General features: G+C 42.3%; 1 protein-coding gene across 2 annotated transcripts in view; it reads right to left on the reverse strand.

Annotated features, from left to right (window-relative positions):
- Positions 1-25,501, reverse strand: part of LOC121193564 (microtubule cross-linking factor 1) — a 55,886-nt gene that overhangs the window by 19,471 nt on the left and 10,914 nt on the right. For both annotated transcript variants that reach the window (XM_041055926.1, XM_041055927.1), the window contains exons 4-8: positions 10,887-10,946; positions 8,749-10,137; positions 4,250-4,396; positions 1,077-1,178; positions 296-520 (exon numbers count right to left, since the gene is read on the reverse strand). In XM_041055926.1, the coding sequence (XP_040911860.1) occupies positions 296-520; positions 1,077-1,178; positions 4,250-4,396; positions 8,749-10,137; positions 10,887-10,946 (1,923 nt within the window). The remainder of the gene's footprint in view (positions 1-295; positions 521-1,076; positions 1,179-4,249; positions 4,397-8,748; positions 10,138-10,886; positions 10,947-25,501) is intronic.

The raw sequence follows: 25,501 nt of genomic DNA on the forward strand, positions 1-25,501 counted from the left end.
TAATTTTTGATTGACGATCCCTCAAAATAAATATGTATGAAAATAAAAATAAAAAAATCCAGACCCAACTCCCCCAGAATCAACTGCAACAATTTGAAACTTAAAAAAAAAAAGTATTTTTATTTTCCTTCATTCCTCTGTTAAATCTGACCTTATGTGTCCTGACTGTCCTGTCGCAGGTGATCCAGTGAAAACAGAAATACCTTAAAAAACCTAAAGTATGTGCACAATAGAAAGTGAGTGGAAGGAAACATATTGCACAGTCATGTAATTAGGAAACGCATAAACGACCCACCTCTGGGTTCACCGTCTCCTCTCCGGAGTCGTCCTTGCGGCTGAGCCTCCAGTGCATAAGGATCCACCTGAGCTTCATGTAGAAGATGATGGTGTTGCGTCTGAAAAGGCGAACTTCCTGTTGGAGCATGGCCCTCTCCTGAACCCAGGGCACCTCGTGACTCTGAAGTCCCTGCAGCTCCAGAGCTCCACGCTGGGCCTCGAGACGCAAAAGGTCATCTTCCTGCTGTGAAATGGATCGAGGGGAAGAAACTGAGAAACATACTGGACAAAAGTTTTAATTAACTAATTAACTGACATATTCTAATACTTTCAAATGGTAGATTTGTCGGACAAGTTCCAATTAAATAAGTGATGTGTGAATAATGTACCTGGTTATTTCCATTATTCTGGATATGCTGTATCTTATCATTTTTGTGTAGGATTATTGGTAACTATTATTTAACATTCTTAGTGAAAATGTATGATGTCAATTGTATTATATATGTATATTTTCATTATGATTGATCGTTTGGTCCATTAAACGTGAATTAAATGTCATGGAAAATGGAAAACGCATGTGTCAGGTTGGAGACTGTGTGATCTCAGTTTCTTTCTAACACAGGTATAAATATTAAAGCTGAAATCCAAAACTTTCCTCCCTCCCAAGTGGTAGACTTAATTAAAATTATGTTCAAACTTTAGGAACTTCAGAGGCGCTGAAGTGTGATACTGCTGGGCTTATGTTAATGTTCATAATGTAAAGAAACTGAAACCTGGCGTGACCGACTGCATTACTGTACCTGAGGCAGAGAAACGACAGTCTCCCGTTCCTCCGTCGCCGCTCTCAGCCTTCGCTCGTGATCCAGACGAAACTGGATGTCAGAGGCAGGCGTGTCCCGGAGCTGAACCCACAACAGCACAGTACGCAGTTACTTTACCAGCACTTTGGATAAAACACATCACATATTGAAATCTAACTAAAACGCAAACAGGGATTTGTGTACGAGACGATTATACTTGATTCTGTTTGTTTTCTTCATTTTCGGCAGCAAAACAAAAATTCACAGAGCAGGACGGAAAAACCTCAAATGAGATCAGACTCTCACACAAGTAGAAATCCATTATAACTTCCTCTGCAACAACCCAGGAAACGATTATAATTTAATGCTGCACATTTCAGTCTGGACTAAGTATTTCTTCATCTAGCATCATCAAAATCTTAAGGGAATAGACATTTTGGGTAATATTCATAGTTACTGTCTTGCTGAGAGTTAGATGAGAAGACCGATGGTGCTCTCAGTTTTTAGAGTGTTGTATTGATCTTCTCATCTGGCTCCTGACAAGAGAGTGAATAAGCATGTTTCCTAAAATATAGAATTATTTCATCAACAAAGTCATCGGCTATTTTTTCTGAATGGCCAAAAAGTTACCTATGGTTTATTGGAACAGTGACTTAGAGCTCTGTGAAGAGCAAAATGATATTGACGTTTGATTTCTTTCTTTTTTTTTTTTTACTACAGGTGAAAAAATGCCCCAAAGGAAATGAGATGCTCATGTTCATGGTTTTGAATGTAATGATACTTCTTAAGACTCACAATTTGGAAACTGCAGCAGCTTATGATGTGCTTTCCTTTCTCTGTCCTGTGCTGGGCCTTTACTGTACCCTCCAACAGTAAGTTGAGCTGTTCAGTGTGTGCTGACCCTGGATCACCTCGCTGCCAGCCCAATGTCAAATGCAAATCACACAGGCCTACAGTGCAGCGCTAATCCTGCCATATCCAAGCTGCTTTCCCATTCATTAATTTCACCTCACAGATTACACTGCGGCAGAAAAGCAATCCACACGAATGTGCCATAACTGTAACTGTAATAGTTATGTGTCACATCAGCGCTGCCAGCACTCTTCATTACATAACAGCGCACAACTTCTCTATGAAAACAAGCATGAGGCAGCGATTATGAATCACAGTGTCCTGCGATTACACAGCCGGTTTATTAAACAGCCGAGTCAGTGAAGGGTTTATCAGACCTGAGCTGATGTGTGCTGCAGCAATGTTACCACTCGCCTCTTTGATTGTGTTCTTCAGTTTTCTCAGTGTGCGGGTTGCACTGTGATGTCACACACTGTGTGTGTGAGTTTAAAGTGTGTGGTGTAAGCTGCATTTTTTACATGTTTTATTTGCTGAGTCGCGACAGTACAGCCGGTAGTGATGAAGCGGTGCCAGAGGGCATCAATACAGAGTGCACTGTGTGCTGACACAGCCGTGATACACTGAGGGCATAAGAGCTGCAACGATTAGTCGATTAATCTGCAAGTATTTTTGAGAAGCAAATCATTTTTTAGGCAAAATGTCAAATGTTCACTGTTCCTATAATGTGAGGATTTTAGGCTTTTCTTTGTGACATATGAAGATTGTCTAACAGGCATTTTAAACTCTTTTCTTGCAGTTTACAGACAAAATAATTCATGTTCATGTAACTGTTAGCTGCGGCCCTAAAATGTACAAATAAGCTGCACAAGTCATGTCAGTGTGCTGTAGCTGTGCATGGCTGCTGTCTCACTGTTACAGAGGGCAACAAACTGTCTAACCAGAATATCACCACAAATCTGATAAATAAGCTAAAATTTGCAAATTAGTACAATACAGGTTAAAACTCTTAACCCTGAAGTGCTGTGCAATGTAATTTCTTCTTCAAAGAAGTAAATCAATCACAAAATGTCCAGGGGCATATGGTACAAATTACAAAAGCAAGAGGAAAATGCTAAATCAAAGCTGGAAAAAAAAAACATCAGTGGCTGTGGGAGTGGATATTTAGTGTGAAGGTAGAGTGAGTGAATGAAGTGAAATCGTGTTCAGCATCAAAAAGTGACTGTGGCTGGAGTGTCACTAGACATGCTGGACTGAGCGGCCTTCTGATTATAACAAACACTTTAGGAAAATCCAATCCCCTATATTTCACAATGAAACACATTTATATTAGAAATACTCATGGAGTTTTGGTTGAGATGACAGATCACCCTTTTCTGAATTTATTTTGGAAAACGTGTACATACGTGTGCAAATAGACAGATTTGTAATTTTTCTTTTCTCTTTCATCTTTTTTCTATCTTCAGTAAATGAAGATCTCCAAATGTCAAACTCCTCACATTTGACCTGTACCTGTAAATGTGATCAGTTGCTTAGATATTGTGGAGCATTTATTGCTTTCCAGTAGTCAAACAAACCCTCCAAAAATAAAACCCCAGAACACTAATTCTAAGCTGAAACTAAATCTCTTTGAATTTCAGTTTTGTCCATAACCAGACAACTTCACATTCTTTTGTTAGCAAGGATGCACCGAGTCTTTTTACTGTATCGATTACTGACAAAATGTGATTGATCCACATTAAATGCAGCCTCTTTATCGGCATCATTATAAAATTCAGCATTTCTGCTGCTATCAACTACATTCAGTCCCTCATGGTGGACAACTGATTTTAGCACTGAAGCAATCTGTGGCCTCATGTTACCTCAGATAAAAATGACCCAATGGACATTAAGAAAAAAAAGAGCACCGGTATCAGATCAGTGCTTGGTACTGTTGATACCCAGAGCTGAGGTGCTGGAATCAAGAGGAAGACAAAAAGTCAGATTGGTGCATCTCAGTTTATCAGTATGTCTCAATGCTGTGCGTGCATTAGTATGTTGAAAATGACATGCTTCAGTTAGTTCTGGGGTTGTTTCTTGGAGTGTCCATTCACTCTGTGAAGCTGCATATGACAGCTGCTCACCCTGGGAAGTAAAAGTTTAGTTGCTCTACAGATAAGAAAGATAAGATTTTGGTTTGAGGGAGGAGTTGTGTGAAAATAGAGTGGCCCAGATCGATGCTTTAGACTCTACGCAGAAGGCCCATGTGTGGGGCTCACGGTGGAGCCAGTCTTAACTCAGTCCCACGGGTGGAAGGGGAGATGGAGGAGGGAGGAGGCACTGACCTCTGCTCTTAAAGCCAGGGGCCTGTGGTACCTAGTGAGTCCCGTGGCTCCCCTGCTCTGGGCCTGGCCCCCACCCTGGCTCTGGCACTGGGGCTCCACGCCTCGCTCCTGTCCTAGACGCCACTCCAGCTCATCCCTCTGACCGGACTGTGAGTGACGTGGGGTGGGGAAGGGGAACGGTAGGGGTGAGGGGGCGAGTGTGGACAATGGGTGTGAGGGGTCAAGAGGATGGGTGACAGGTGCAAGGATGCAGGGGTGCAGGTAGTAGTGGTGGTAATATTGGGGGAAGGGAGATGTGTGAGGTGGATTGTGGACAAAACAGACAGAAGACAACAAACAGGGTGAGGGGACAAGGAAAGTGGGCGGGGAAAACAAAAATAAAACAGAAAATGGGTAAAGAATATAAGCAGAGGGGGGAAATTAACTAACAGACTACACGGTGTGGAGAAAAACAAACGGACTAGAGTATGAAGAAAAGCGCAAAGAGAAAGACCAACTTAAAGATGACGGCGTATGAGAGAGATGAGAAGAGAACGAGAATGAGGATGAACAAAATCATGGGCTGAAACATCTGGCGGGAACACAAAGAGGAACAAAGAGAGGGAACCGGGGGGGAAAAGAATGCAAAACACTTGTTATGAAGCGCATGCAATGAGGGATACATGAGTCCAAACCAACAGCTGAGAAATACCACGGCAAACTGCAGAGCGAGAGCTAGCACGCTAAAGGTTTTCAACACATGCCCGTGCACAGCCGTGTGTGTTGTAGAAGCAGTTAACTAAAGAAAGTTGAATCTTCAGCCTGTGTATGATGCACATTGTTTTTTTTTTTTCCCCAGACATTAGAGCATTTGAAATACACTGGAGGTATCTGAGGCTTCAGTCGAGCTTTACGGTAGCACCATGCTAGCTGCTCCACTTTGCAGCAGTGCCCACATTATATTTTTAAGAGTGAGGATTCTTCTGAGCAAGCAGGAACTTAAGTATCTATAAAACAGAATAGCATTCACCAAAGGAAAAAAAATTGGGATGTTTTCCTGCAATGTTGACTCATGTATCGTGTGATTCTGAGAAACTATTATATGATATGTTTGAAACTTCTATCTCATAATTATCTCATAAAGATCTCATAATTACAGTTTCTGTATTTTTGAATTTTACCTGATAGTCTGAAGCTCTGAAGACCAAAACATCATAACTAAAGAGGGTAAAAACTATCAACAGTGTGCAAAATTCATGTGATCATGATCATCAAGTTTTTCACCATTACCACGAGATTCAAAAGTCATAATTTCAAGAAAATATTTCAAACTCTCAACAAGATAATTACAAGATAAAATGTTGTAATTACCACAGACGCATCACAGTTATGTGAAACTATCCACAAAATCCATATCTTTGAATTTTACTTGACTTGTGTAGAAGATACTTAGAAGATTACAATCTAATCTCCTTATTACAAGAGTAACATCATAACTATGAGCAAGAAAAGTTTTCAGTTCTTTATGAGATAATTACAAAACAAAAATTGCTTAATTAGTGAATACAGATCTTCTTATTACAAGATAAACATGTTGAGATGAGATAGTTTCTCATAATTACAAGATACAAAAGTCATAATTGCATGAAAAGATATAGATATAAAAATAACAAGATACAGATCTTGTTATTACACGATAAACATTTTATAGTTACAAAATGCTAGAAAAGATTCAGAAGTCATAATTAGGAGAAAACATCTCTTATTCTTTCCTGTTGTGAATGTGCCTCCTTACATACAGTATCTAAAACTCTAACACTCTACAACTTTGTTCAACTTCTTTCTTCAACAATACTAAATGGACAAAGGCCTTATTGCTTTAAACAGGTGTGAGTTGTTAGTACAGTGGTTAGCTTTGACTAAACCACCCAGCTTCACCCAGACTAACCAGTGAGTCCTACAGGCATAGGAGCAAAGCAGAGACAGGTCATTGGATAGAATGAGCATGGAGGCAGCTTCAGTCTATTATCTCTACGAAGCAGATTGGGAGAAATGTCTGAAGAGCTGTTTGTTTTATTCCATACGACAGTCTGGCTGATTAGAAAAGACATCCAAGATGTCTGCCTGATCATGCAGCACAGAGATAATGAACCTGCTTTGGAGGAGTACACAATATGTTGACATGTTGACTTACACTAAGCTGCAATAAAACAAGGACAGAAAGCAGGATGCCAGCCAGTGAGGTTCTTCCACAGGCAACTCGCACAGCGCCATGCAACTCTGGTTTAGACTCTTATTTTGCTGAGCAGAGGTTATTTTTGTCAGTGCACACATTTTTTTATGGCTCGTTTCCTTGGCAACACCATGGAGTAACCAATCCCACGTGTGACTGTGTGTGTGTGTGTGTGTGTGTGTGTGTGTGTGTGTGTGTGTGTGTGTGTGTGTGTGTGTGTGTGTGTGTGTGTGTGTGTGTGTGTGATGATATGTTGTGCAAACATAACAGCTACACCATTTATGTGTCATAATGAGTCATACAGATGATAGCACGGTGTAGCCGAGCTGTAAAGGGAAGAAATATTTACCAAACTTCATCATGCAGCAATTCACTGTGTCAAGAAAAATCCTGAATCAAGCCAAATGGAAGAAACTGCCATAGCTCCCTTAGTACTTACTCCATTCATACCAAGCACCTTTTCAAGCACCCTCCTAAGCACCCTTCCAGGCACCCTCCCCTGGCCCTGGCTGACTGGAAGCAGGGCAGCTGCAGACAGTGCAGGGAGAAGGAGGCAGGCAGGGCGGCTGGCCATGAGGATGTGCATGGAGATGCAGATGTGAATGTGGTAGCAGCAGGAAGCGATGGTGGTGGCGGTGGGTCAGGGGACGGGTGGCGGTGGCGATGGTGCCAGTGTGGTAGAGCTGGGTGGCTCATGGTGGAGCGGGGGGGGGGCCTGATATGTCACCGTGTGCTGGCACTGGAGGTCTGGTGGGGTGGTGTCGGTGGGCCTATGGAATCTCTCAGTCTCAGTTTCTTGTTGAGGTTTTAAAGGATAGGTTCGGATTTTTTTCATGTCAATCCAACAACTCACAAGCTTCTCTATTACTGAGTGACCAGTCCAACAATGTGTGAACTACCACCCCAGTCAAACTCCTGACTACTGCTGTAGCACAACTCTACTGTAAGACACAAAATCTACAGTTCTCACTCTGTGCAGAAATGTAGTTATGCCAAAGCTAAAATGAGGCTTCAGCAGCCTGAGTCGGCCAAATCGAGTTAGTATCTCCATCCTGGCAGGACATATCCCCCCCACCACGGCTCAGCAAAGACACACTGTCCAGGGAAAAACACACAGGGAACTACTGAAGCCTCCTTTTAGCTTTGGCTGAATTTAAACGAGTGCTCCACAGATTTTCACATTGCACTCCTATAATACTGTCAGACTGACAGACAGAAAAAAAAAAAGGATCAAAATCAATGCAGCAAAACTAGAGATATTGTCTTTGTTTCTCCTATGCATCCTTCTCCCTTGCCAAAACCTGGTGGCTACATTATTCAAAATGCACCTTAGTCATCAACAGTTCTGTCAGAGATTCAGGTGTTATGTTGGCAGCAGTCAATGTAGTCTTGAGCTGCTAGCATCAAGTGGAGATGAGGAGTGGTCACAGGTGTCTGGTAACTCACTTATCACGTCTGTAAACAGACTCTGATGTAAAAAAAAAAAAAAAACCTGCACTTTTGTTTTTGCACAGAACAAGGAGTGTGGATTTTGTCTTTCACTTCTTACAGTGGAATCGTACTACGGTGACTATGGAGAGGACGAATGATTACAGTGACCCTTGACTCTCTCAACATACATATTGTATAAAGACAGACTTGAAAAAATCCGAACTTATCCTTTAAAGCATGTTTGCCTACAACATAATGAGATTCCCATTGACAGGCGTGGCTGTGTGTGTGGATAGTGTGTGTGCACTAAAGATGTACAGCGCTGCCACTTTCTTTAATTAGAGCTGATTTTTTTTTGCACACAGTGCTGACTTAGGATCTCATTTAGTTTATTTTGGCCTTAAATGGTTTACTAATGACTGCACACTTAGGGCCATTTAAATCAAACCTAAATGAATTCTCACATTTATAAATACACCAGTGGGTTTTACTCATGGCTATCTTTATATCTGGATTCCGTCGGCTACTTAACATTATTTTGCTAATACTTTCATTTTGCCCACCGCTGTGGTAAAGCAATGAAGCCGTTTGGCATGATGTTTTCTTGTCTTCAGCCTTTCTTTCCTGCAGCATGATATTGTCTGGACACCCAGGTGGGATGATTTAGAGGTTGAATGCTAATCCATGTTGCTATGCAAGATTTTTAAAGAACATCCTGTTTGCAATGGCCATAAGAAAAACGTTTTTTTTCTCCATCATGGTTTCTGATATTTTGAAAAACAAAAACATCTATACCCAAAGATGTAACCTTAAGAGCAGTATAAAAGGTCACAGGACGGTTATTCACCAAACTTACCTGGAAATCTGTCACCAGGTCTCTTCCAAAGGTGCCAATGGGAGAGTCGCGGGACATGGAGGTGACAGTGGACAGGAAGCTGCTGGACTCTGTGAGGTTTGGCATGGGTGACAGATCATCTGTCCTTTCTCTCAGTCCCTCCCCTACATGGTCCAGTTTCTCCATGAAGATGTGCAGCTCAGTGCGGAAAGCCTTCATGCGAGTGTTGATGGTGTCTAAGACCTGGGTGTCTGGTTTGGATCCAGATGTCCCCCCTCCCTCCAGGCTCTCTCCTGTCGTCACCAGCAGCCTGCCCTCAAAGATCAAACTATCAGTGTCCGTGATCAGTCGGTCAACCGTCTTCCCGAGCCTTTCTGCCTCTCGCTTCACGTTGCTGAATGACTCCCTCTCTTCCCTCCTGCGATTGGCCAGTTCGGTGGCGCTCAGCTCGCTGCCATCTGAGGGTTTGATGCTTCCGAACCCTGAGGTGGTTGTTGTTTTCTCAAACATGTCTTCAGAATCACTCTCACCTCCGATAGGACCTTCCCTCTTGGGATGAAGGAGAAGGAGTCGCCCTGTCTCCTCGTCTTCAGCAGCTTCTCGTCGGCCTGCGTCGCTCTCTGCATCGCTGTCTCGGGGGCTGCCGGTGCGCAGGCCGAGGTGCGCGGCCAAGTCGCAGCGTTGGACGTTTGACATGAGGACACGGTTCTCGTACTGCAGCTTCATCACCTTTCCACTCAGCTCGTTGATCTGCATCCTGGCTGACTTCAGCTCCTCCATCATCATCCCACTACTGGAGCCATTTCCGTTCCCCCCATTACCAGGTTTAAACAGTCCTCCTTCGCTACCTTCTTCCCCAACAGGCCCAGAGCTGCTGCTGGGGCCAAATTTGAAGCGATTGAGTTCAGATGTGAGCTGCCTGTTGTGGTCCTCTATCTCTGAGATGGAGCGGCGCAACAGCTCAGCCTCCTCCTCCACAAACTGGAGGTGGCGACGTAGCTCACTGGCCGACTCAAGCGCGTCACCACCGTACGGCGATGAGGGCATGCTGGAGAAGGGTTCTCGCCCAAAGCAGTCCCTTTCGTACTGACACCGGATGTCTTCGTTTTCTGCCCTCAGGCTGCGGTTCTCCACCTCCAGCTCCACAATCTTTCTGCCCAAGATGTTAGCCTCCTCCTCCACTAGCTTTAGCCGTAATCGCAGCTCATTCTCCCGAGTGCTATGGGGTCCTCCGCCTGAGCATTCAGCGAGAGGAAGGGGACTCTCCACGTCCCCATAAAAAGACTTGTACTTTTGCAGTTCCTGCTCCAGTTCATCCTTCTCCCGGCCAAGCTTCGCCATCTTTTTCCTCATCAGGCTCGACTCCTCCTTGGCAAACTGGAGCTGGCACCTGAGGTCTGCACTGTCCTCCTAGTAGTGTACAGAGATGAAGAAAACAGTTTTTAGTAACTGATTTTTTTTTTTTTTTTGTCATGTCACCAACTTGTGCTTATTTACACATCCAGCAGTTATGGAGCAACATTAACATTCTAGAGTGGTGAGTCTGGTAACTTGGTGAATTTAAGTCCAATATTCACTCTTTTAATTCTGTTTTTGGTCTCTGCCAACTCCTGAGCACATTTTCTGGCTCCACTTTGCTCAGCATCTTATCTCTAACTGTGTCTGTTTGTTGTTTGGTGCTGAGCAGGTAGAACAGAGTGGGTTTTTAAGAGTTTTTTTTTTTCTTTCTGCCCTCTGCAGCCAAAAATGATGCTATGAGAACAGAGAGAGTGAACCAAAATAGTACAACTGCTCTCAACCTCAAGCCCTTTCATTCAGAATGTAGACAAAAATCTTGAAATACAGGTCATGGATATATACTAAAAACAGGAACAAACTGCGCATTTGCTAGGGACAAATTTCAGCAGTGGATTAATGCACAGTTTGTGCTCTAGTGAGTGTTTACAACAGCAGGCTGGTGTATGTGGGCTAAGAAATGAACTAAAGTGCCCATGTCGATTGTAATGAAGGAACACATCACCCAGTGCAACAGTGTGTTTTAGACTTCTCATGGGATTTTTTAACATTAAGAAAAATGAAAAACGCCTCCTGATGTATCCTCTGACATAAAATATCCTGATACTGAAATTCAGAAAACAATATTTTCATTACTTCTTTACCTGACTTGTAGATTTCTTGTCTTTAAACGTTTCCCTGCTTCCTCGTCTCCTCAGAGCAGTCTGTAAGAGAGCAAAGAAGAAGGATGTAAAAAATGTAAGTGAACACAAACACTTAACCGATCTTAAAATATCGGTTGTCCTCCAACAATAATTGCTGTTGCTGCATAACAAAGTGGGAAAATTAAAAACACCAACGTTACAACACACTAATTAAAGCACTTTGTGAATTCTGTAGAGAGGATCTCTGCAGTTTTAAGATGCTGTTGATATTTCCAAATATCACGATGCCAGAGTTTATGTGTGATAACTGACAATCAGTGATAATAACAATAGTAATATAAATAATCAGCATTAATAACTTACAGCAATGGTGGCATCTCAGAACAGAGGAACAAATGCACTGGCTTACATGTATATTTCCAAAAGGCCAGAGCAACACTAATCTACGCTGATGTCTTACATAACATTTACATCAGGTACGAGGCATTTACTGTGCAGATCACATGACGTAATTACTGTCTGATTCATGCACACAGTAACGGCAATAGCCCGTATCAAAGGCCAACATCTGGTTACAATGTGAGGCAGGGGCAGAGTGAATGGGCACTACATGTGACGTCGTCATGTAAATTCTGCTCAGTATTAAGTTCAGATAAACTTCAGAGTGCAGATGATGAGGATGTTCTGTCGTGTCTTTTGTCGTATGATGCAGCAGGGTGCTTTAGATCCCACTGAGAGCTCGGTGTGACAGACGTCTTATCCCAGCTCAGATTCAGTGACACATGGCGCTTCCACAACGCTCCGAGGGAAAGCATCTGCCTGTCCGGTGGGGAAATCTGTCCCGTAGCTAATACTACAGTGGGCATCTCACGCAAAGCCTGGATAAAACAGGGCCTTCTGAACACCAGCTTAGTCTTACCCACAAATAAAATCATTCATTTTTATCAAGTCTGTTTCTTATAGCATCAGCAGCCGCTCCATAACCGGGGGCAAGATAGACAAGCAGCGAGAGGAAGGGGAGGACGGAGTGGAGAGAGGGAGAAGAAGAAATCCCCCTCTATAAAAGCAGAGTGCAGAGCTTTCAAGTGTGAACCTTTTTTCCAGGAACAGATTGCTGCCCAGGCAGGGTTATTTAAAGGTTCTGATGGTAAGTTAAGCCACAGCCGGGCTCCTTTCTAGGAAGCATAATTTGATATTAATATTTCCGATCTCAGAATCGGAGTCATATTCCAAAGTAATCCTACTTCGTGCAAATCCAAACAGGACAATCCACCAATAACAATTTCTCAAGGCTGTGACAAATGATTATTTTCATTTTTGGTTGAACTGTTGATTTTTTTTATTTTTATTTTGTTTAATCAATAAAATGTAAAAAACAAAAAAATGCCTGCAACATTTTCGAAGAGCCTTGTGTGATGTTTTCAAATTGCTTATTTTTTCTGACTGACAGTTTAAAAATAAAAAATCAGCAAATTGTCACATTGCTACTTCTTCTCTTCCAGCTAATTTGTAACAGCGAATACATTTTGAAGGAAACATAGTTGTGACCAGATTATCAGATCAGAAAATACTGAATACTGAATTTGTCAGTGAAATGTTTACAGGCAACATATTTCATTTGTTTTCTGAAAAAAAATATCTGATGTTGCAGCACAACATCTACCTGTGGTGACAACAGCATAATTCAATTTTATCATTCAGAAACAAATCAGAAACGAATAAGACATTTTGAAATAACCTGAATTTTTTTCTCACATGTAGAACAAAGTCAGTGAACAGAATATTAATTATCACTGTTTCAGCTGCTGCTGTTTTAGCACACAGTGTGCTTCTTCTACTTTCACTCTCATTTTTACTTGCTATAATGCAAACTGTTCACTGTACAAGCTCTGTTGCCAGCCAAAATAAGACCAGTAGAACAGTGTGAATCATTCATGGCCAGACGGATGGAAAGTGTGAGGGTGAACCTGTTTTGCCCGGAGCAGCAGAGTGCACTTTGACTCAGTCGCTGGCTCTGCGACAGGAAGGGAGCGCCCACTTAGAAACGGCACCAAAACATGAACATAACCAAACTGTGGGCAGTGATAGTTACAGAGATTTTTATCTCCAATTTATTTGGTGTATGTTGTAAATGTAAATTGAACACTGTGCTCAATATGTTTTACTTTGGATTTTCTGATGATGAGATTTCTGTAGCCCTGAAGCAAATTTGCTGACGTAGGCTTCTGCTAAGGTTTGTTCTGTGATCAGTGTTTTCTAATCTGTCTTTTATCTGCATGTTTCAAGCTTCTCAGTCGTCCCTCCTGTTGCCTTCACAGTGTTTGAAGTCTCTGTGTCTGATCCAAACTCAACCTCTGCACTCAGAAAAATCAATGTGCTTTGAGCTGAATGCAGATAGGATAATGGTACATGGAGTTTTTCAGTAACCTGTGCCTCTGTGCATCAATTAATCTAGTCACAGCACAAACTGACTGGTTTTCCCTTCAATTTTTCAATGATTCAAATAGTTGAGTGTTAAAATGACAGAGTGATGATACATTGCTGTTGTTTAGTTTGTGCAAACTGCACCACTGCTCATCCTTTCCCCACTTCAGCTGCAGGAATCCTCTCCAATAATATAATTGTTTTATTTGATGATGACATAGTGTAAATCATTGTTTACTTTAGTTATTTAAGGCTACATCAGACATGCTGACACCCCGCCCCACCCCCCCTTTCCCCCAGTCCAGTATCTCCAACACTAGTGGCGGTTTAATTCCCAGCCCTGGTGACAGAGCTAATCTCTCCGGGGAGACAGCGGATTAGACGGCATCTTGTGCAAAGCTCCTCTGAACCCTGGACCGCCACAACCAGGGATCCCTGTTTGCTGTGTACCGAAGGCAATTTCTGGCTCAGAAAGACAACAACAGTGTGATCACAGAGTAAAGGAAGTGAAGGAACACTGATCGAACAAAGCCGAGCCATTAACCTACAAATACAATTGTGCTAACTGACCTTAATTCCAAAAAATACCACCATATATTTGTTTGCTATTCTTTTGATAGCAGAGATATGATATGACAATTTCACATTTGGACTTCTTTGTTTATCCAGATTGCAACTGCCTTGACATTTATCCAGTTTTAGATACATTTAAAATGTATATTATGAAAACAAATCAAAGGATCAAAATACAATGAGTAACACAGAGACCTGGACAGGAAGGGGAAAAAAACTTATACCACTTTAGCATCAGCTACAACTACAAACTTCCATTTGACAGCTGCATGAGTCCTGCGACCAGTAAGAAAAATTTTCATCGCAAGTTATAAGTTTAGTTGCTGAAAGGGGGCGGTATTACTGTCAGAGGTGCTGCAGGGACCATATTTTTCAATATGTCTAAATGGAGTTGCTACTAAATGTCAATACATATACAAAAGAGAAAAGACTTAAGTTTTAGTGGAGGAACCCACTTATACAGCCACAATCCTTATCACTCTGCACAGGATCAGCAAGATTAGCATTTTACAAAGCAGGGTCACACAAAACAGTGCCACAGGAGATACAGAAGCACAACAGAGGGGTCATAACTGTGGGGTCACAGGTCTTATCCCTGTAACAGATGGTGTATCTCCACACCGAAGCACCTTCGAGCTTAACTCTAAACCTCAGCCGCCTCCTGATTAACCGCCGCTCTCTGACACTGGCCTTTGACACCTGCTGCATGGTGAGATACAAACAGTACGCGTGTCCATTCTATCTTTATTTTTTCCTTATAATGGCCTTAAAGGAGTCCCAAAACATTGTTGAACAATGGACAACTGAAAAAACAATTACCCACAATGCAAATCAACCACCTAAGGTTCTAGTTGGGCAGTTAACTGTGCTCCACTGTCTTGCATTGTATCAGACAGACAGAAAACCTAATACCTCCTTTGTTAGCTTGATTTGATTTTCCTCTGGACGATTAATTTGGACAACAGAAAATTAAAAACATGTAACAATGCTGAGGCGTTATCAATCGTGCTGAATCCATCTGTCAACTAGCAAACTATTACTCCACTATTTAACTCAAACACTGAGATTCTTTTCGCCTCCTGAGCAGCTCTGCCTTTGACTGTTTCTTGCTAAAACTAAAAACTCAACCTGCAACACACACATCTTTGTGTGATTGCATTTCTTCCGCTTAAACACACAAATGCACTCATGCACAACAATTAAAAAAAAAAAAACAAAGCACACACAGGCACAAACGCACACCCACATCCCTCTTCATCATCATTTGAATGCACTGCTCTCACAGGCCTGTTAGCCTGGGTTAGTGGCAGTCAGTCATGCAGGCTGGCAGGCAGCTCCAGCTGGTGTCAGAGCAGGCTGTGGTACTGGTGTGGCTGGTTTTACTCCCCTGGGCATCTGCCAGCCTGCGGGATTAGCAGATTGTAGTTACACAGTCGTTACCCTGCTGGGACTGTGTGAAGCACAGGCTCTGTGGGCCCTCACTAACAGACTGACGGACTGTCTGTATTCCACTGGACTCCTGTACCTCCCACCTGGACCACCCTCACCCTCCCTCTGAGAACCAGCCAGACTTCAGACCATCAAAGTGAGGACTTTGAGCCACTAAAGACACCTTTGAAGGTCTAAATTTTCAGGTAAAGATGGTTAAAGGCTAAGATGAGAATTAGAATTTGATTTGAAGTTCAAAGTACGGATGAGGATGAAGCAAATTCAAGCTTTGGATTCGGCTTTAAGATGACGGTTGGAGCTAGGACAAGGCTTAGGACGGGATATGGATTCAGGTTCACTGTTTTGTGGAATGATTTAGGTTAGTTGGAAGTTTAGGGGTTAGGCAGTGTTCAGACCAAAAATAGTGTCTCATTACAAACACAGCATGCAAAGGGGCTGCCCTGGTGAAGTCTCCGATTCAAGTCCCACCAGGGACCTTTGTTGTACAGTATGTTTTTCCTCATCTCTCCCTCTTGCAAAGCTGGAGAGTGAGAAAACACAATTATTTGTTTTGTTTGCTTTTTTTTTAATTGCAGTGTGTTGAGCTTCAGGGCCACCATATTTTTTGACTGGCCAACTCAATGCACAGCTGGATGCTGGATGATCTTGTGTTTTGTTTTTTGTTGTTGTTGTTGGAGCCCTCTCCTCTGTACCAATGCAGCAGCCTCACTGAAAGAGTTTAAATTAAATTAGGTTTGGGCTGCAGGGTTGAATTTAAGGTAAATTCAGGATAAGGATTTGGCTTTAAGATAGAGATTAGAATAAGTTAGATTAATGGCAAGGTAGGGATTAAGTTTAGGTCAGTTTATGTCAGGATGAGTTTGGGGTTAAAGACTGAACATCAGTTGAAGGTCCTCACAAATCCAGCTGCACAAATGTGTGAGTATGCTTGTATGGGTTTGTGCATGTGCATGATGTGAGCGACATGTGTGCGCTCATGTTCAACAATTACTTCCAACTCTACCCTACCCTCCACTGCAATTAGTGAAGTGTCACAAGTCGCCATTACAGTGTGTGTTTGTCAGTGTGTTTTGTCATCCATTAGTGTCAGTCCAGGTCTCAGGGGAACATATTCAACAGATGAGTAAAACATTATCGTTCAGGAGGTAACATTAACACAGTGAAGCTCTGACACTCAGGAAAAACACACTGCGCTGCTGCTACAGCCTCACCACATGATCTTGGAAAAACAAGGGAAAAGGAGAATATTGTGTACTCTGACACGCCTGTTTGCGTAAGATACTGAGGCATTTTTGGATCGAGTGCCGGATGACATCGCACAGTGACATCACCAAAAAATCCCATTGAGGGGGGGTGGACAGGGAGGAAAAAACATTTTGGGGGTGGAGGATGTGTAAGAATGGGAACACAGCGAGTGTATTTTCGGCAGCATCTGTACTCAACAGCTTGGCCTATTTATGATTTTGCTCAAAGACTGAAACCCAGTGCAGAGAGAAGCGTCTGCCTCTGGTAATGGGATTTAACAGGAAGTGCGGTGTGACCAGCAAGAGGGGGGTGGGATGGATGGGTTGTGGCGGGGGGGGGGAGTTGAGTACAAAAGGAGCTGCGACGGCCGCTGGATGCAGATAAACCTCTTCTCAACCCTGACAGAGGAGCCTAAGACTCCAACACAACAGAATAAATATCGCTCGCCCGGCGGGAGAGCTCAGAGAGATAAGTCGCTGTGAAATGTTTAGAGGCAGATTATATTAGTGAGATCTGGATGAATGAGCCCTCAATCTGGACTGTAATCCGGTTCAATAAATTAATTAATACAGCACACACACTTGACTGAATGCACATAAGTGTCAAACTCTCGTTTTTAATCATTTAATTTAATTTTTCTCCATCCGAGGACGTATTCTGATGCGTGCAAGTGTTTTCCTTTAAAGCTCCTGCTGCAACATGATTTATGGCGCTGTGTTATTTTTATAAGGACGATCAATCCTTGGCTTGCAGCCCCTGCAGTGGTCTAAATATACTACATCTGGATATGCTCCATCAGCCAAATATGAACCATGCAACCCAATGGAATTCAATTTGCCACTGAAAATGGCGCACCAAGCTCACGCTGGCTACAGTGAGGCTACTGCGAATAGCTGTGGCAGTGATATTTCAAAAAGACCTAAACCAATCAAAGCTGACTGAATTAAAGGAATCCAGCAGAGTGCGCTGCTAACACAATGAGCGTGTACATGAACGTATATCTGCAGTCATCAGCCCCCCTACATGTGTCTAAAAAGGTGTGGGTGCAGGGTTTTGTGCCTTTGTCAGTGTATCCTGCTGCGTGTGCGTCCAAGACATTAGTGGGTTCATATATTACTGTCTGTGTTTGCATATATTTGGCAGCGAGACAAGCTGGATGCAGCACTCTGAGGTCATTCCAATGTCAGGCCATCCCCAGCGGATATGAGCATCTTGTAAACAGACTCTGGCCTCTCCTGCATCTTGACATCAATAGCTGTCCAGAGATTGCTCTCCACCCCTGTGGTGAGTATGAAATCCTTATTGTTAGAATCGTGCTCTTGAAACCAGCAGCTGAGCTTTGGAGACGATGTCAGGCATGAGACTGCACACAAAACTTCCCACACGTCAAATTTAAGGGCATCACAAAATGTTGTGCATTTGATGAAAATTAGACATCGTTTTATACACATGATCTTAAAGCTGCACATCAATATTTTTACATGAATAATTGATCAAATGACAGTGTGCAATGTGAAAGGGGCTGATTGTAGTGGGATCACCCAACGCTGCAGTTCGCTGCATCTTTCAGCTGCAAGTTTACTGTTTTTGTTCACTCTTATCATTGCTGTTTTTAGCTGTAGCTGTTATAAGTTAAAATATTTTAAAAACCCACTGTGTACTTTCTGCTCAGCAACAAACAGCAGACCAACACAGTTAGCAACTAGCTGGTGAACATAGCGGCTAAAGCACCAAAAGTTGCTGGAAAACGAAACAAAGCTAAAAGTAAAGTGAATATTGAACTTATATGTGTCAGACGGAATCATTTGGAAATTAAATTATATTTAGCCACTGGTTTAAATGTCTTAAGTGTCCAGTTGCATAACATACACAGCTATACCTCTACTGAAAATAAAAACTAAATGAAAGAAGTCCTAGCTGTCAGGTCCTTCTTCCACTTAATAAATGCATCAGAACATTGTAGCTGAACTGATATGATCATATAATACAGGAAATCCTTGATCTGTATCATTGCACTTATCTAATTAACTGATTATTGGACTATCAGGCAACCATATTTCAAACAAATCTAATGATAAATTTTCAAGTTCAAACATCAAAAAGTGCATTTCCACTGTTTTATACTGTACAATATAACTTGTTACTGCTTTTGCAATAAACCTGTGGTAATAAAGGCCATGAATTAACAGGTGTGTTATATGAAGTGTCAACAGTGCTTCTATTCTCGGTGCCCACAAGAGACTTGTAGGTCCTATAGCAGCCTATAGACCGAGAAAACAGTAATTCTCTTAGGAATTGACACTGGTAGCTATAGAGACCTGCACTGACATGCACAGGTTATATATCATCCTGAACGACAGTGTGAGCGCAGTAGGCCTGCTTGCATGCGTGAGTGTATAAATGAATGTTTGTGTATGTGCGTTTCTGCAGGAGGTCGCGTGTGAGCAGCAGAGGGTCACTCCCATACGGTTCCTCTTCGCTAAGCCGGCCCTGACCTCAGTCTGAGACCCGACGTGCATTAAAGAGCAGCACAATGGAGCTTTTATGGGGCGTGTCACTCTGCTTTCACTCATGCTTTACAAATCTCCCTGAACAACCCGACAGCCTGGCATGCTGCGTGCAGAAAGCACGATGCCGCGCTGCCAACTGGCACGAACCAAAGACACAAGGTTGAGACAACTTTTAGGTGAAACAAGAAATACCCCAGGAGTTTATCCACTAATCCCTTGTGCAGTACTGAGCAATGTTTTTGCTTCATGCTGATTTGAAATCCAACAACAGCAGAGACAGCAATTAGCTGCTAATAATGATTAACAGCTACATTTTCCTAATTTAGCAAACATAAATAACTGGGTGTTAAGAGTGTTTTCCTCCACAGTGAATCAGGTGTAAAATAAATAACCACCTTGTGATAAGTAATTGTGTGTGCATGTGCAAGTGCGTGTCGCATGCATGATACATTAACTTGCTGGCAAACTGGTTCTCGAATGCCTCGAGTGTGTAATGCTGAATCGGCAGATCCCACGGTAAGAAGGCAGCGGGAGAGAGAGGCTTCAGTGAACGCTCCCATTAGCAGCTTTAGCTTCTCTGAAATGTATAATTACAATCAGCTGCACCTCAGGGTCTCTTCACGAACACACAGTCCTGCCATATTCATTTTTATTCTGTCATTTTAGCATTTTACGTGTGTTACAGTGCATGAAGCATGAGTATGAGCTGCACATTCATGTATTAGCATCAGTAAGCAGTGACAAAGAGCTCTGTGCCACACTGCTTTAGCAATACATTTGGTACCCTTTGATGAGAAGGAGGAGAAAAAGAGGGGCTGAATAAAGCAAGGAGAGCGGCAGCGAGGATTCTGTGTTATCTTTGTCAAGATAAGAAAATATTAGACCAGGCAGAGGCAGATAAGACGGAGGGCATGTAGAGTCCTCTTACACAGTATTAGGCTTCAGGAGTGTGCGACCTGCACACATAACTCAGACTACACCAACAAGCAAAAGAAATATGTGACAAGCAGCTGTCACACATTTCACTATACTGCCAAAACCAAGGATTAATTCACTCTGATTTTTTGGGGAATAAGATGAAAGGAGAAACAGACACAAAATGTGATAAATTTGAAGGATACATTGAAAGAAAGCTGGACTCTGGGCGAAATTGTAATTATATTATGTATAAAGACCAGCCTGTCATCTCTCTTCCAGCCTGGAATCAGCTGAATGATCATCCTCTGTAACTACAGCTGTAATTTCCTGTTGTTCTGTCAGTACAATGAACCAGCAAAATATACATGAAGAAATATACAGATACAAGAATCTAAACAAACATATCGAGTTATGTTTGGATGTATATTTGTAATATCAATCCTATTTCTATTTTTTATCAATTTCCTTAATGTATTATAGTTATTATTTTCTAGCTCCTTTTTGTTTTTGTTTTCTATGTAAGTTGTGAGTGTGAAAATGACCAACACTTTCACTAAAAAATGAAAAATTTTTAAAAAATATTTATTATATAGTATGGGCATTTTAAAATGTAACTAAAAGGTGATTTTGACCACTTAAAATGAAGTATTTTCTACTTTTTCTGATGTCAGTAAGAACTGAGTAGCAAATTCTGTTTTTTCCTTTTCAGATTGTTTCATTGAAAAAAAATTAGAGGCCAGGAAAAGTAAAAGTATCCAGTTTTCATGAGAAACAAGAAAAAAATGAGATAAAAGTCAGAAAAAATAAAGTATTTTGTGTATGAGAAGCCTGTTTTGTCTTGTTTCCTATCCTGTCAATCATACTGACTCCTCAGGTTTATCTTGTGGCCCTCGGAGGGCTCCCAACCCTCTGGTTGGGAACCACTGATCTAGATGAGCTGGTTTTGACATTTGCACTTCTCACTATTGTTTGCTTGAGCCTTCATTTATGCTTATTCTGCCAGAACATGCATTTTGTCTCAGTGGAATATAGAACAACCAAAGAGGGAAACCTGTATTAATTCAATATAAATTCCTTTGACCTCCGATCATCAGAAGCTACACTGGTCCGTTCCGTTGCCTTGTGAACAGTAGTAAAGCCAGGAGGCCTTCTCACAGTAATTAATGACCCATCGCCTGGCTGGACTGTCTATCACTGGCTGTCGTGGCAACGGATGGTTTGAGACGGACAAATCGAAAAGTCTGACCTGGAAATAGAAAGACTTAGACGAGGAACGGATCGCCTCTTTAACACAGAGAATTGAGCAATTGATTTAACGTAATGGACACATCTCAAACTTTAAGGAAAATAACATTTACCTAACTGTTCTCAATTATCTCGACTCTCAGCGACAGGCAGCTGCAATCAGCTCCAGATTGTGCTGTTATTAATCACTTCTGAACTGCATGCAATATGTTATCTCATAAAACATTGTGGCTTTTAGGAGCAAACTGGCAGACTGGATACAGCCACGGTGAACACTGAGCTGCTGTGGGCCTGATTTAGCCCCCTCTCTGGTGCGAACGGTTGACAAGTGCAGAACTGGCAACCTCCCCCCATGGCTCAGTGAGGGAGATGGTGGTGGTGGTGGGGTCTAACGGGGAGACCGGCCCTCGACTGCTAGAGGCCAGAAGGGGGAAGTGGTGATTGATATTTCTGTTATAAAAGGGATGTGAGGGGACGGTCGGGCAGGAGGAACCAACATCGGTAAACAAGTACATTTTGAAAACATTTCCAGGCCAGAGACTTTGTCAAACAGCTCTTATTATTTTAACATGGTTTTTTTTTAGCACTGCATTAGTGGGGGTTACCTGTAATGTGACAATGTGGACACACAGTCACAGAAAATCACACTCAATAGTCTTTTTACATTCTACTAGGAGAACTAAATACCTTTTAAAAAACACTGTGAAAACTAATGAATAAGGGTTTTTGAAGACTAATAAATATTTTTCTGAATTAAAGCTGTTAAACTGCAGCAAGAAGTTATTAAAATTTTGAACTGTTTTTATGTCAGAAACATGTAGTGTTAAGTAGTGTTTCCCTAAATCTTTTGATACAATGGATCAGAAAAGCATCTGTAACAGCGTTTTAAATCATCGATTAATCGACTAATTATTACTCAGCTCTAAAAACAAGAAACCTAACCCCTTTATACAAAAGTGTGATGCCGTTATTCATTTTAATAGATGGCTGCAAGTGCATCATAACAACAAAAGCAAAGTGTAGGAGGCAATAATAGCCCGAAGGTTAGAAAAGTGTTTGTCTGGGATGAACGAGCAGCTCGTTTCCCTCCTCGACAGTTATCACACAGTCCTTGGTAAAGCTCGGAGGCTGTAGTGGACAGCTCCCAGGTGGGAATGTGTGTAAGTGTTAAATGAGCTGCAGGACGGTGCTTTAAAAGAGCATGCAGCCTCAGCAAAAGCCTTCCCGAGGGAGACGCGCAGGTGACCAAAAGAGGCCAATACATCTGAAACGCATTCACACTGCTGCTCTGTCTAGAGGTCATCTAAAGCTGTCTAAAAAGCCTGAACACTTCACATGCATAACTCTAAAAGGAGGCTATAAAGAAAAAAAAAATTTTCAATGTGTCACAGGAGTCGTCCCATTTGTGGAGCAACACTAACAGCTATAAATGACACTGTGGCTCAGACAGGCCAGGAGGAGGGAAGAGCTGCCATGTCATCTGCCTGCAAACTCCTCAGCGGGTCCGCCGAGTATTCTGGGACCACAGACTGGCAGCGTGCCAGTGGTGTGTAATGTGCAGAGAAAAGAGACAGAGAGCCGTGTGGGGAGGGCAGGGGGAGGCAAATGTCGCTCTGCACTCATCATGATGTACAGAGGAGACGGATAAGATCGGAGAGCTACACTTCACTGGAGCCCCCAGGCGAAATAATGCTGACAAATCAAAAATGGAAAGAGATACTACATCTCCCATGCTGTTCCTGCCATAACAAATATCACCGCCTCAGACATGTAAAGAACAGGGATCTTTTTTTTTTTTTTTCAGTAACCTGTCTTGAACCAGTTGGCCCAGTTGAGATGAAGAATTCCTCTTTCAAAAGAGATAAAGCTGGTGTTATTTTATCTTTACATTTACTCACTTTTCCAAAGGGACACACAAATGAATCTCTCTATCTCTTTCTTGTTATCAACTAATTCCATGAAAAGACCAAAACCAATACTAAATTTATCCCACTGACAGTCTGTTAGAGCTGTCACAATTTATTAGCAATCGGATCACTTGAATATGGAGAAAAATTAAATATTTAACCAGCGTGGTAGAGTCTGTGTGACTGTCTCTTTACATTGCCCCTGTACCTTTCTAAGCTGATCCACTCGAGCACTGATCACAGCAGATTGATTTTCAGCTTTTTCCTCAATTCTGGGAAAAAAAACACCAGAGCACGAAGGACGGGAGTCTAATAGTTCTGAGCAATAGGTGCTTCATACTCCAGTGGGGGTTGTTTGTAAAAATGCACTGTCACTCAGATCGGATAAACTGGTTATTGACCGGTAAACCAGGTTATTGTCCTGTTCCTTAATGGAAAACTGAGGATCTAGCAAGATGTGCTGGAAAATAATCAATCAACATCAAACCTTTCCTAGAAGGTATGTTGGATTCGACATCACAGAAGGCTACAGACAGGGGTTTGCTTCCTGTGCACTGATACTGTACACACAAATAATAACTTGGAAGAATCGCAAAGATCAGACAATTGAATTCCAGTGCTACAGTGAAAAACACAGTATGCTTATTTAGTCTCTGCTATACCTGTTTGTCTCTGTAAACCGTCTCCTCAACATGGCCGCCGGGCTTTAATTAAACCTTTATCAGCAGCTTATTATCTTTAAGCCCATGATAATCATTGAGCTAGGGACAGCAAGCACTTCTAAGATCATCTACTATTCATGATTAGCATGAGCCAAGCTGTTTTTCAAGAGTCTGGGTGTTCATTCTGTCACCATTAAGTGCGGGTTTATGGTAATAAGCCTCAGATAAATAACGCCTCATAACCCTGTGATCTATCTGGGACTCTACAGAGATCTCCAGCCATGTTTCCTCTGCTCACTAATGGGAACCAGACAACAGATTCTTGTTATTCTCATTGGTGACTGGAGCTTGGATGGGAGGAGAGTTGGAGGAGGGTGCAGGATCGGGGGTGAGGGTTAAAAAGGGGAGTACAAGTGGACGGCAGGGCTGTCCAGCTGGCTGATAATGAGGTCGTCTTCACCCCCGCGCCACTTTCCGCCACTCAGTATTTCACTGTCCCCTTGTGTGTGTCAAATGGTTCACAATAGGTTGGTAATAAGAAGGAGGGGGCCTTCGCCCCTGCACACATGCCGCCTTTGTGGCTTGAAAATGGTGGGAGGGGAGCCAATAAAGGAGGGGAGAGAGATTTGAAATGGTGCGTTATTATCAGATCCCAACAGCCCGCTGAGCTGCCACAGAACGTTGTAAAAGATAAAGTCTGAGCTCAGGTGGCAGCAGAGGCCCACAGTAATCCATAGAGAGGCATTACCTGGACTTGTTAGCCCAGAGGGTGGTCCGCATCAGGGGGTTTGTGTTTGTACACCAGGTGTCACCGCTACCAGCCGAAGTGGATCTTTTTAAAAAAAACTGAGCTGGATCTTCAGCTTTTGTCATGGTTCTTGAGTAACACGGTCTCCTAGAACTTTATATTTTACAAACTGGACTGGATGTTCAAACGCAACTGTGCCAGAGTTGCATTGAGGTGATCAGGGCAGATGGAGGGCATACAAAGTTCAGGGCTTGTGGGGTTTTTTTCATGTATTTTTCTGACAAAAGTGCTGATATTTCACTGAACTGTGCATCATCCTCTATAAACCTTCCTTTCTTGTGCTTCACCTCTATGTTGACACAGCTCTGTATCAGGCTGCTGCTGTTGGCGAGAACATGGTGACAGCCCTCTGTGACTCAGGCGGTCCCTGACCCCTGCCACATCAAATGAACTCTTCTAGTCCATCAGACTACGATGACTGAGTCCACACTCACCCTGTAGTCTCGTCTATAAACAGGGGTGCACTCAGTTTTTGACATAAAGGACTGTGGGGGCTCATAGAGAAACATCTGACCTGGATTATTTTGGAGAACTGGTGCTTACATCAGTATAGTTTGGACATGAAGGGATGCTGCAGTGATTTCTGAATCCTCCTGACGAGATGCAACGCGGTTCATAAATACCTCTAACTTACTTTCATGCATCTGACATTATTTTTTTGAACAGTTATTCAGGCAAAAGAAAGAAAGAAACATCACCTTAGGTTCCGGACCTTTCAGTATTTTCTGATATTTTACAACCAATTACTCTATTAATTGACAAAGTAATTGGCATTTAATAAAGAAAATAAGGGTTAATGATGCAAATCATGCATCATGATAGCAACAAAATCTCTCTTAAGAGTCGTGTTTTAGTGTAAGTCTAATGTAAGCAG

Source organism: Toxotes jaculatrix, chromosome 14 (genome assembly GCF_017976425.1).
Source record: "Toxotes jaculatrix isolate fToxJac2 chromosome 14, fToxJac2.pri, whole genome shotgun sequence".
In the NCBI taxonomy this organism is placed as follows: Eukaryota; Metazoa; Chordata; class Actinopteri; family Toxotidae; genus Toxotes; species Toxotes jaculatrix.